The sequence below is a fragment of the Macaca fascicularis genome, chromosome 5 (genome assembly GCF_037993035.2).
Source record: "Macaca fascicularis isolate 582-1 chromosome 5, T2T-MFA8v1.1".
NCBI lineage: Eukaryota > Metazoa > Chordata > Mammalia > Primates > Cercopithecidae > Macaca > Macaca fascicularis.
Genome location: NC_088379.1, coordinates 148,994,379 through 149,008,491, shown reverse-complemented (window position 1 = coordinate 149,008,491; position 14,113 = coordinate 148,994,379). Strand labels below are relative to the sequence as shown.

The 14,113-nt window shown below is 37.7% G+C and overlaps 1 protein-coding gene across 7 annotated transcripts in view; it reads left to right on the top strand.

Annotated features, from left to right (window-relative positions):
• GYPA (glycophorin A (MNS blood group)) overlaps positions 1-14,113 on the top strand; it is a 38,910-nt gene that overhangs the window by 14,031 nt on the left and 10,766 nt on the right. For 2 of the 7 annotated variants that reach the window (XM_045392910.3, XM_005555993.5), the window contains 5 exons: positions 7,686-7,784; positions 8,488-8,583; positions 9,514-9,552; positions 11,342-11,427; positions 13,505-13,583. In XM_045392910.3, the coding sequence (XP_045248845.1) occupies positions 7,686-7,784; positions 8,488-8,583; positions 9,514-9,552; positions 11,342-11,427; positions 13,505-13,583 (399 nt within the window). Of the gene's footprint in view, positions 1-3,991; positions 4,116-7,685; positions 7,785-8,487; positions 8,584-9,513; positions 9,553-11,341; positions 11,428-13,504; positions 13,584-14,113 lie in introns of all 7 variants that reach the window. The other 5 variants (XM_005555995.5, XM_065545543.2, XM_005555994.5 and 2 more) reach the window with 4 other exon arrangements.

Below are 14,113 nucleotides of genomic sequence, written 5' to 3'. Positions count from 1 at the left end.
TTTATGAGAATTATTGTTCTTTCAAGATGACACTGTTTTGTAAACGATAGACTTCCAATAACAAGACCCTGTGCCTTCCTCTTACCACTAAGCAAGCATGGGTATTAATTCCTATTGAAAGGCTTATGTTATCTTTTTTCCAGAAATGGAAGAAAAATGAACTATTAAAAAGGTCATTTTATAGATCAGCTACCATTATTAGATTGTTGAGGAAATGAGATTAAAAAACAATTTTTATCAAATTATCTTTAGGGCATTTATATGTTTATTTTCTTATTGTGTTGACTTAAGTGACTATGAGAAGTTGTATCAGAGCAACTGATTCTGGAGAATTAAAGCGAATATTTCTAAGAACATAAGTGGCAACTTTCAGTCTCAAATCAATTTGGCCACCAATCAGTTTTTGTAAGGGTACAAATAGGACATAACATGCTCAGATGGGACGTGGATAAAGTGTATACAATTTTACATTGAGGAAAGTGTGTCAATGTGATACTTTCAATGTTAGAAATTCCCAAGTTCTGACAGTAGTTCAGAGCCTTGTTAAAAGCCAGAGTGGAGGCATATAGATCCAGCTGGAAAGAGAGGCATTGTGGTCTAACTTAGGACAAATTTTAAAGCCAGTGTTAGGGTCTGAGTCCAGCTTTGTAAACTTGAGTACAGTATTTGATCTCTGGGGTTTCAGCCTTGACTTCAGAACAAAATTTCCACCAAGTGCTCTTTTACCGTGAGGAGTGGCTGTTGAAGAAGAAAGAAGTCTAGCTATTTGCTAGAGTGTTAAAATTGTTTTCATTAAGCTCAAAACTTATGTAAATAAGTTCTCTCTCCCTAAGCATGTTTTCATTTTTATAAAAAAGTTACATATACTTTGCTTGTCAATTTAAAATACTTTTCACCTTCTCTGACTTCATTTAAAATTAAAATAATTAAAGTGCCAATTTTAAGAGATGTTAGCTCCCATTGCTCGTTCTTTGCCATGTTCTTTTCACAGCCTGCTATAATTTTCTGCCCTCTTTAAAGCCTCAGGCTATAGGCCTTCTCCACCAAAGGAATGTTAAGGAGTGATAAGGACCTTCTGTGAGCAGGAGTGGCTTGTTTGCAAAGGGATTGCTTATCTTGGCCACTCTTGAACACAAGATGGGACCCTCTACTGCAAAGCTCCGGCATGTTTTCTTCCCCCAAGTTATCCTCCATACTACTGACAGTGATTTTCCCCAAGTAAAAAACTGCTTCAAACCCTTCATTGTCTTTCCACTGCCTTAAAGATAAAGTCCAAATTCTAGAGTGTGACTCACAACATTTGGTGCCTCACCACCTCTTCAACCTCTCATTTGCTGTTCACCCATTTCTCTATCCATCTCCTTCTCACACCTTGTGCTGCAGCCACATAGATAACCTGCAGTTTTTCTAACTTGCAATGATGTCTCAAATTCCAAGGCCTTGCTGGTACCACACAGCATGCCTGGTAAAATCCTAGACTTCTTTCCAGATAAATTCAAAAACACCTCCATGAGGTCTTTCTACCTCTCCAAGTAGAATTGACCACTGTCTCCTTTGTGCCCCCACTTCCACCACCATCCTAAAATACCTATTATACTTAGATTAATAAATGTCACTCTTACTGTACTGGAATTTCCCTGAAAGGAAAAGCCATGAAGTACTTATCATTATATTCCTAGTACATAGTCCACAGCACATACCCCTCACCCCAAAAAAAACCTTTTGTAAATAATTGAATAAATTAATAAACACCCAAGGCCCCCAGTAAACATCAAGGCCTAAGGAATGCATATCTGGATTCTAAACAATCATAAGGTTTTACAACACCATGTTAAGCACCAGGGACTTCAGAGAGCTTTTAGTCTAAATGTTATTAGAGAGGCCAACGAAGACCTCCCAAAGGAAGTGGCATTGAACTGAGACTTGACAAGCCAGTACTTAGGCAAGATAGGGAGGGAAATATTTCAGATGAAGGGAGGAGCTGGCACAAGGTTTAGGACATGGAAAAGGTTATGGTGCATTCATAGAGTGAAGAGATATGCAGAATGGCTGGAGCCTCAAGAGGGAAGGGAAGGGTGAAGCTATAAAGATGGGAGGCAAGCAGGACTGGACCATGCAGAGTCTTGCAGGTGTTCACAAAGAAAATTACAGCACCCTCCCATAGACTGAACACACCTCTCTACCTGAACCCCTGGAATTCTGACTCAGGCAGTTCCTAACATCCTGCTGAACAGTTGGGAAACTTGTACTCATAGTCAAAACTACTAGATGGCATTTACAGACTAAGTTTTGTGTAATTTTTTTTTTACTTTTTTTTTTCTTCTTTTAGCAAAAGTATGCTTGCTATTGAAATGTTGAAAACATTTTGTTGATCTTAAAATGATGCTTATTTTTCCAGATGCTTGCATTCATTCTGCATGTGCTGTTTTGTCATTTGGCTTGTTTAATTTATTATGTTCACATTCAGATGCAATCTGAAAACCCATTGTGTTAGTTTGTTTTCACACTGCTATAAAGAAATAACTGAGGCTGGGTAATTTATAAAGAAAAGAGGTTTAATTGCCTCATGGTTCTGCAGGCTATACAAGCAGCATAGTGCTTCTGCTTCTGGGGAGGCCTCAGGAAACAATCATGGCAAAAGGGAAAGTAGTCATGTCTTACATGGTTGGAACAAGAGCAAGAGAAAGAGTGGGGAGAGAGAGAGTTGGAGCAAGAGCAAGAACAAGAGAGAGTGGGGAGGTGCCACACACTTTTAAACAACCAGATCTCATGAGAAATCACTGTCTCCACAACAGCATCAAAGGGGATGGTGTTAAGCAATGAGAAACCAGCCCCATGATCCAATGACCTACCTCCAACATTGGGGATTACATTTCCATATGAGATTTGGATGATGACACAGATCCAAACCATACCACTCACCTAATTCTTTCTCTGTAAGAATATGACCAAGCATTTATAACAATTAACATTTCATTTAACATCTTTTATGAACAAAGCACACTTCTCGTGCTGAGAAGATTCAAAATAATGGGATATTGAAGTCCTAGGAACAAGTTTTATGTTTCAGAAGAGCCCATTCGGTATCCACAGGGATAAGAAATGTGCACCCTAAATGTAAGTGGATTACACCGAACTGAAAAGTGTAAAGAAGGAGTGGAGGATTAAAGGGAGAAGTGTGGAGAGGACGAAAGTTAGGAATGGAAGTGATGAGCACACCTGAGTGAAGGATGAGAGCTCTAGCTGCCTTTTCCAGTTGTATTCCCGTGCAGCTGAGCCAAAGGCTGATCTCACATTTATTGGTACATGCCCATTTAAGGCTTCTGGCCATTAACACTTTTGATTTTTTTGGCTTGTTATTTTGTTAGCTATTTTCATAACAGTTTCATAGCTAAACCTATTTTACTCAGATTGTATGCCTTTTCAAAAATACAATAGATGGTCCATATTCCATTATCTAGGAATAAGCTGAAGCTCATGTCTAACATTTATTAAGAGAGATGGATTATTTTTGCTCATGAATTATCTTTGTAAATAATTTTTACATACTTTCATTGACTCATAAAGATGTTTCTTTCTGTAATTTTAATCTTAATATTTGTTGAACTTCAAAATCCCTATCACCAGGTTATTGTTTAAAAGCATTGGTTTTTATGTTATCTTAAAAGCCATTATGACCGAGTGCTGAACAACTTAGAAACATTCAGTAATTGTTTTGCATGCTATTTAGTGAATTCATATGGCAGTCGTTTATACACACATGACGGAATCAGGTGGCAGGCCAAGTTAAAGAGCAAGGCCAGAAAAGGACTTAAAAGAGAGGAGAAAACATAGACAGTTTGGGAACAATAGATCATGTCTTCTCCATGATTTGGGGGTAAACTGATTACCTATCAGCTGATAAACAGAGGCAGGTTTTAGAAGTCTTCCCTCCGGTAGACTAATGAGAGGTGTCAAAGAAGATGTTTTCTGTTGTTTGTGGGTTCTCCAGGAAACTTTGAGCATTCAGCTGAGAGGCCAAGTTGGCTGCCTCTGAGAAGAAGCCCTTCCACCTCCACTGCATTGCACTTGGGTGCCATTCCCCTCATTTGAATGTCTCAAAGAGATGAGCAAAGGTACATCTACAGAGTTCAGGGTACTGACGTTTATCATAATGATTTGTAACTCTGAGAAGAGTGAAAAATACATGAATGCACAGAATAGCAGATTGAAATATAAACCACAGAACACTCCTACAATAGAATACTATGCAGTCATTAAAAATCTTCTCATAGAAGAATATTTGACAGGATAGGGGTATCTGTGGCATATTAAGTAGAAAGTCATACTTGTAAACATTATATACATATTCATGTATATTTAAACACCATGATCCCAGATTTAGATATAACAACTAAAAGTTCAGATGGCTATATATCAAAATGTGTCAAATGTTCAACCTTGCATAGGCTGACTGTAGATGAATTTTATATTATTCTTTGTGCTTTCTTGTAGTTCCCAAATTTTCTTTATTGAATCTATATTACTTTTGCAAATTAAAGAATCTAATTAATAAAATTTTATAAAATAACTTATTTGAAATGTATTGCATTTAAGAATAAAAACAGTGTTTAATTACAAAAATAATTCGCAATTTATCTAATGAGATTTTAAAAGGATTTATGTGAGTCTACATTCTGATTTCATGTTTGTGTGCATGTTTTTATAATAGAGAGCGGCAGTGACCTAGAATTCATTCCATTGCCTGGTTATCTGACTCTTTAGTCAATATCTTAGGCTGGAGCCAGCATTGCCTATAATTCCATCACAACTCTGAGCATCCACTTTCGAAAGAAGAAAAAAAAAAGGCATGGGAGGGGAAACTTAGAATTGACTCAACCTCTATTGAACTATAAGAACATTAAATGCAATAGTGTTTTATTATTGTTTCAATTTTTACTGAAGAGGTAAGATTGTCCCTAGCAGATGGAGACACTGAGACATGGGATAGAACTTTTGTTCTATATAATTATTATGTGCTTCCACCTTTCTTAGCATAGACAGTTTTCCAAATGCATCTTCAAGTTACCCCTTTATAAGCATTGTAACAATAATACCCAACGTATATGTAATTCTCTTTATGTGTAACTGCTATACTAACATGTACATACACATACATATCACATACAAAGACACCACATATGCACACATACCACATACGCACATATACACATCACATACACACACATACCACATACGCACACATACAACATACACACACATACACATCACATACACACACATACCATATACACACACATACCACATACACACACATCACATACACACACACCACGTACGCACACATACACATCACATACACACACAGCATATACACACAAATACCACATACACACACGTACACATCACATACACACACATAACACATACATATACATGTCACACACATACCACATAGGCACACATACACACCACATACACACACACCACACACACACACCACATACGCACACATACACATCACATACACACACACCACATACGCACACATACCACATATGCACACGTATCACATACACACACATAACAAATATGCACACATACCACATACGCACACATACACATCACATACACACCACATATGCACACATACCACATACGCACACATACACATCACATACACACAAACCACATATGTACACATACCACATATGCACACATACCACATACGCACACATAAACATCACATACACATCACATACACACCACATACGCACAAATACCAAATACACACACATACACATCACATACGCACACACCACACACACACACCACATATGCACACATACACATATGCACACATACCACATACACACACATACACATCACATACACACACACCACATATGCACACATACCACATACGCACACATACACATCACATACGCATACGCACACATACACATCCCACATGCACACATACCACATATGCACACATACCACATACACACACATACACATCACATACACACACCACAAACATACACATACCACATACGCACACAACACATCACATGCACACGCATACCACATATGCACACGTACCACATACACACACATGTACACACACACCAAATATGCACAAATACCACATACGCACACATACACACACCACACACACACACCACATAAGCACACATACACATCACATACACACCACACACACACCACATACGCACATGTACACATCATGTATGCACACATACACATCACACACAAACACATACCACATACGCACACATATCACATACACATCATATACACACACACCACATACGCACACATACCACATACACATACACATCACATACACATACACCACACAGGCACACACTACATACGCACACATGCACATCAGATACACACACACCACACACACACACATAACCGCATACACACACATACTCATTACTTACATACACATACCACATATGCACGCTTACCATGTACACACACATACCCATCACATACACACACATACCATATGCACACCCATACCACATACACACACATACACATCACATGCACACACACCACATACACACAAATACCACATACACGTACACATCACATACACACACATACCACATACACACACATACACATCACAGATGCACACATACCACATACGCACACACATCACATGTGCACACATACACACCACATATGCACACGTACCATATACGCACACATGCACATCACATATGCACACACCACACATGCACACATACCACATATGCACACATACACATCACATACATACACATACCACATATGCACACATACCAGATATGCACACATACACATCACACACACACACATCCCACATACACACAAATACCACATACACACACACCACCTATGCACACATACCACATACACACACATATCACACACACACACACCACATACACACAAATACCACATACACACACCACATATGCACACATACCACACACCACATATGCACACATACCACATACACACACATACACATCACATACACACACATACCACATACACACACGTGCACATCGCATATGCACATATACACATCACATACACACACATACCACATACGCACACATACCACATATGCACACATACCACATATGCACACATACCACATATACACACATACACAACACATACACATACATACCACATACGCACACATACCACATACGCACACACACCACATATGCACACATACCACATATGCACACATACACATCACATACACACACATACCACATATGCACCCATACCACATACGCACACATACCACATACACACACATATTTAAACTAATTTCGTTCTCACAATGACATTTCAAGGCAGGAATTATTATTGTACAGAGGAGAAAACCAAGGTACACTTTATTTATCTGTAAACCTCTGCTATGCAGAAATTCTGGAGGAGCTTCCGGACCCTTAATTTTAAAATAAGGCCAATAATACAATACTTACCACATAGCAATTCTCTAAAGATTATGTAAGATGTATACAAAAGCGCTTAGCTCAGGCACTGGAGGGATGTGAGAGAAATCTGTCCTTCGTGGTATGCTTTATGGTCCGCTCAGTCACCTCATTCTTAATCCCTTTCTCAACTTCTATTTTACACAGAAATTGTGAGAATATCAGCATCAAGTACCACTGTTCCGGCAACGCACACTTCCACCTCTTCTTTGGGCCCGGAGAGTTATGTCTCATCACAGTCAAATGGTTTGTTTCTATTTTTTATTTTTAAATGGTGGCTCCACAATCATTTTTGTGATGTAACCCTATTTTAGGGGACCTGTCACTGCAGGGAAACGGACAAACACTGAGAAATGCGAGCTAAGTAGACACAGCCTACTAAGTAGACACAATTCCTACTGCAGAGGAATTCTTGCCTCTGAAATATCTTACAGAAATAATACTGTGAGTTAAAGAAATTAAAACAATGTGGCAAAGCACAGAAATGATGTGTGTGACCATGACATCGTGGACCAGTAAAGGGGACCTAATAGTGCAGCGTCACGGAGGGTCTGCGGGCAAACTGAGTTCAGCTCAGACCTGGGCTCAGCTCTATCCCAGCTGCTGACCCAGGGTGAGTTGCCCTGCAGGGTTTCTATCCCATTAATTTTAAAATGGGGCCAGTAACACAGTACTTATCTCACAGCGTTTCTCTAAAGGCTAAATAAGAAGATGTATCTAAAAGTGCTTAGATCAGAGCCTCACACATTCTCAGTGGCTGATAAACAATAAGCAAAGCTGGGTGCTGGGATAAGAGGAATCTGGTGGCAGTCTCTCTTGTTAGTTTTCAGGGGAGAAGAAATTCTGGAGCTGCTGGCAGGGATGTGGAAGAATTTGTCTTTCATGATACGCTTTATGTCCACGTGGTCGCCTCATTCTTGATCCCTTTCTCAACTTATCTTGTATGCAGATAAGCACACATCGGACACACATCCAACCACTCCTAGTGCTCATGAAGTTTCGGAATTTTCTGGTAGAACCCATTACCCTCCAGAAGAGGACAACAGTAGGTTCTTAGTTTTAAATAGTTGCTCTGGAATCATTGTTGTGATTGAACTATATTTTCACAAGCTGTAACTCATGAAAGTTCTCAAACTTTTGTGACAGAAAACCCATCTGTTTTACCCCAATAGCACCCACAACTATTAACTGTGACCAAGAAAGAGAAGGCAAGCCCCAATTAACCTTTGTACATAAAGCCTAAAGAATAAAAAAAAAATACCTGAATCCTCAATCATGTGATACAACATAGTATATACTATGTAATTTGTAATAATTAAACTCTAGAAAATTGTGTGGCTTTGGGAGTAAGAGAGCTTCAAGACATAAAATGGCAAGTGGAGACAGAGACAAAAGTAAGATGTGGACTGACAGGGAAGGTTAGCACAGGTGGAACAGTAAGGCAACTGTATTATCCATTGCTACTGACATAGAATCGAGAGAGACTATTGGCAAAAGCTCAGATGAGATACAGTAACAGTTTAGATTCAGACAGTGGCTGTGGCATAAATCTGGAAAATTGATAGCCACACGACCCCTCTTTGCATGGGACTGGCATCCGTGTGGAGTAATGGCTCCATATGTCTCCTTTCTTCTCATTATTCTTACATTTTTTAAAAAAATATGTTGCTGCTTGTGTAAGTCAATAAGTGATTCTTCCAATACTTTCTCATTCCTTTCCCCTCAGTTATGAGATAATTTGCTTATTTCTCATCCATGAATACTTGCTGGGTCATTAAAAGTAGATACTGAAATTATTAATGGTAAGACTGACACATTACATCATAAAATTTACTAACTAGATGTTGAAAGTTGACCAACAACTCTCAAAATGTGATTAAGAAAAGGAAACCCACAAAACAGTTTAATTCCAAAATGATTTTTTTTGGCACATACCTTACTTGTTTGGACTTAACATTGAAATTTTGCTTTATAGGAGAACGGGTACAACTTGTCCATGAATTCTCTGAACTAGGTATGTTAATATTTGACAAATAATAAAAGTTATTCCATTTTAAACTATCCATTGCTTGTTTCAAATGCCTAAGAAAATGTGTCAATCTTAAAACAGAAGAGCGTATGTTGTTTACTTTATTCATACAAAATTGTAAAGGCAAAGAAAATATTCTCTTTTTAAAATTAAATTAGGCATTTCTTATTTTTAAAAACATTTGGGGGGCCAGGAGCAGTGGCTCATGCCTGTAATCCCAGAGCTTTGGGAGGCCGAGCCTGGCTAATCACTTGAGCCCAGGAATTTGAGAACCGCCTGGGCAATATGGCAAAATCCGTCTCTACAAAAAATACAAAATTAGCTGGGATGGGGCATGCACCTGTAGTCCCAGCTACTTGGGAGGCTGGCTGAGATGGGAGGATCGATTGCCTGAGCCTGGGAGTTTGAGGCTGCAGTGAGCTCTGACTGTACCACTCTACTCTAGTCTTGGTGACCGAGTAAGACCCTGTCTCAGAAACAAATACATAAGTAAATAAAAATAAATAAAAACATTTTGGAAATAGAAATACATAATTTGGTAATAGTTTTTCTCTTAAGTTAGATGTTTTACCTCTCTAACCAACCCTGAGTACTTGAAAAAAGCCTCATAAGAGTTTATAAAACAAATGAACTTCCCTCTTCCTTACCGTAAAGAGCCAGGCATTTAAAATCATCTAATTAACTGGTACTGTATTTCAAAGTTAAATCTCAGCCTTGATTCATTTTTGGCCCAATGCAACCACTTAGGGGCCATCTTGACAACCTCTGCTGAAGGGACATCCCTTCCCCTCACTTGAGTATCACTGTGTGTGCTCATTTGCTATTCTGCATTCTAACCCTCCCTTGACACTTGGCTGTGTCCACAGCTCACAGGGTAAAAAGCACATCATAGAACTTCATCACTATCACATACATTCAAGCTAAGTGGTCAAGAAAGCTGGGCAACACCCGCAAGAGGAAATGCTACTTTTACTTTTTATCAATAATAGGGCTTTTAAATATTAATTAGGCAAATAAATGAGCCATTTTACCTTTGTGTCTAGCCTTCCATTCTATTTACTTCATCGGGAAGCACTACAAATATGCTATAAATATGGAACTATCTCTAAACTAATTTATTTCAATTGTTTCATTCCCAAATATAAAAGACTGAAAAAGCATTTTAGCGACTATATTAGAGACTATGCATAAGAATACTGTGGAAGGAATAAAGCTTAGAATATAGATGACCTGCATTATAGTTATAATTCTAGTTTTAACTAGTTGTCTGACCAAGGCTAAGTTAACCTTATTCAGCTTCTTTTCTTCATTTGTAAACTGTTTATACCAGTTTCTTTCCAAAAGTATGATTCTATGATCTGTTCAATGTTCTTTTATACATCAAGACATTATTTTCTCTCATAACTTCCAAATTATGAGAGAATTTGTGTTTTTTTCCCCCATATCTGAGTAGAAGGTCCACTGAGTTCTTATCTACAGTTACACTAGTGAAGAACGCTGGGTCTGGAATCAGAAGCCTCAGGTCTTAGTTCTGTCATCAACTAGTTGTGCGACCTTCAAAAGACTTGATCACTCACAGTCCCAGTTTCCCACATAGTTACTGTAAAGCACACAATTTTTAAAAAGAAAAAATATACATAATAGTATATTAATTGTACTTTCTATTAAAAGGCAAGGTGAAGTTACCCTGATTTTATCTGTCTTATTTTTCAATTGCTATGTGGTCATTTATTTCAGGCTTTCATAATTTTGCTGCTCTCTTTATCTCCTGTAGTGATAGCACTCATTATTTTTGGGGTGATGGCTGGTGTCATTGGAACGATCCTCTTTATTTCTTACTGTATTCGCCGACTGAGAAAGGTGAGAATTCAGTTTTTAATGTTGCTCTAAATACCAGTGTGAACAGCTCTAAGAGGGTTTATTCCTCTGAGTTCAGTTAAACTCAAAAGAGAAACAGAACTGCATAAAATTCCATCTTTTTCAACTGGACACATAGAAGTCACTGTGTTACTCTAGCAGAATTTATTTTTTTATGCATTTGCCCAATTAAAGGGAACCTCTAAATATAAATCTATCCCCAATTTTCCCAATGAAAGTTCTCCCTAAGTTTTTGTCTAACTTACTTTCACGTATTTTGATGGATATTGAGGAAATATTAAGATTCTACTTATAGTATTTACCCTATTTGTGTATAAAATATTTAAAAGAATATATTTACATATGTTTAAAACTTTGGGGGAGGTTAAGGCAGGAGGATTGCTTAAGCTCAGGAGTTTGAGACCAGCCTGAGCAACAAGGTGAAACCTAGTCTATACAAAAAATATGAAAATTGAAAGGCGTGGTGGTGCACATGTGTAGTATCGGCTACTCAGGGGACTGAAGTGGGAGGATTCGTTGAGCCTGGGAAATCAAGGCTGCAGTGAGCTGTGATCATGCTACTGCACTCCAGCCTGGGCAACACAGTGAGACCCTGTCTCAATAAATAAATAAATAAATAAATAAATAAAAATAAACAAAATAAAACTTTTGCTTTTCTTAATTCTCACGTACTCTGAAACAAATTTTTCAAATTTCCACCCATGAATTCTTAACATCAGTGATTTATTTTGAATCACTAATGCTTTTTTCTAAATACATATTTTTTTGAGACAGAGTTTCCCTCTGTCACCCAGGCTCGAGGGCAAAGTAGCGCAATCTCTGCTCACTGCAGCCTCTGCCTCCCGGGATCAAGTGATTCTCGTGCTTCAGCCTCTGCAGTAGTTGGGACTACAGTTGCAGGCCACCATGCCTGGTTAATTTTTGTATTTTTTTAATAGTAGAGATGGGGTTTCACTGTGTTAGCCACACTGGTTTCAAACTCCTGACTTCAAGTGATCCACCTGCCTTGGTCTCCAAAGTGCTGGGATTACAGGCACGAGCCACCACGCCCAGCCCACTAATGCTATTTTTAAATACATACAACATAGCTTATCGAAGTGTATAACTTTTGCTATCACTTTCTATTCACAATATTTAAGACACAATGTGTGTGTGTATTTATGATGCTGTCACTGTCTCTGTAATCCTAGATCAGAAGTACTTAAGTCACATAAGATTGGTACAGTTGTGTTTTCATTCATCTTCTATTCTTAATCTCTCTTTGTGACTTTTGAGACCATAACCACTATATAATTCTTTTAAAAGGCTGAGAGGTGTAACAACACTGCAATTGTGGGGCCATCAGAAGAATGATAGTAATACCTACATTAAGTTCCTTTGCCTCTTTTCTTTTTTTAACTGCTTCTAACAGTTAACTTCTACAATCATCCAATCCTATAATTGATTTTCATTGCTATATGTAAATACATCTTCCTTAAATAATGCTTTTTGTTAATCAAAGAAAAATAACTGAGAACGCCTACTCTTGTATGAGATTTTTCGTAAGGACTTTAATATAAGATAACTTCTCTTGCCTGGAATATAAAAGAGAAAAATCATCTTCTTACATGGGCATGTATGGCAAAGTGGGTTGTCTTCTCTCTTGGTCAATGTTCTAAAACCTGAAAAAGTCAAGGAAATATTTAGTTGAGAAAATTCAGAGAATTTTCTAAATGTATATGGATGAATTTTGTCCTGGTCAACGTGATGCAAAGATCACACACTTTATTTTTAGTTTCACTTTCACTATTTATTACAACAGGGAAATCTGTAGTATCAGTGTTTGAGGTGATATTTCTCCTACTGAAATACCAAATACCATAGAAGAAACAAATACAAGTTTAAATCAATGCTTATAAATACTAGTAACTAGTAACAACAACAAAATATCTGCAAAGGGGATTTCAACCAAAAGAAAAAAAATTTAGAAAAAAATATTTTTAAGCTGAAGCATTTTACTTTTTACTGTCTTAAGGTGAGAAAATTGTGTTATTAATATTTTTCTGGTATTTCTTCATAGAAAAGCCAATCTGATGTACAACCTCTCCCCCCACCTGACGCAGAGGTGCCTTTAAGCTCTGTTGAAATAGAAAATCCAGGTTGGTGTTAATATTTGCAGTTCCTTTTGCCTTTTAGGAAAAACAAACAAACTAGTGAGTTACTTCTTTCTGATTTGAGGGAGGGGAAAACTAGTTATGATTCATTTCTATTCTATTTCATTAATTCTACTTCTGATTTTTTAGAAATGTAAGAGTTTGTCTGCAGCATAGTGAGATTCTCTTTTAGACACATGTTTTGTTTTGTGTTTTTTTTTTAAAAAAAGACTCAATCAAATAGTAAAAGCAAAAGAGAAAACCAAGTGTACTTCTTATTTCCCAAACTGCAAAGTTCTGTGTGTAGGAGACTCTATGGTCAGTATGGTGTAGTGTAGTGTAATAGCCCCAGATCTGAAATCAGACTTGGATTTGAATCCATGCTCCAACACCTATTAGCTGTGTAACCCTGAGCAAGCTACTAAACCTCTGTTAATATGGAGATAATGATAGTGTCAATCTCACAGAGTTTAATGAGAATTAAATGAGCTACAACCGGTAAAGCATTTAAAACCATTCATGGTGGCCATGATAAG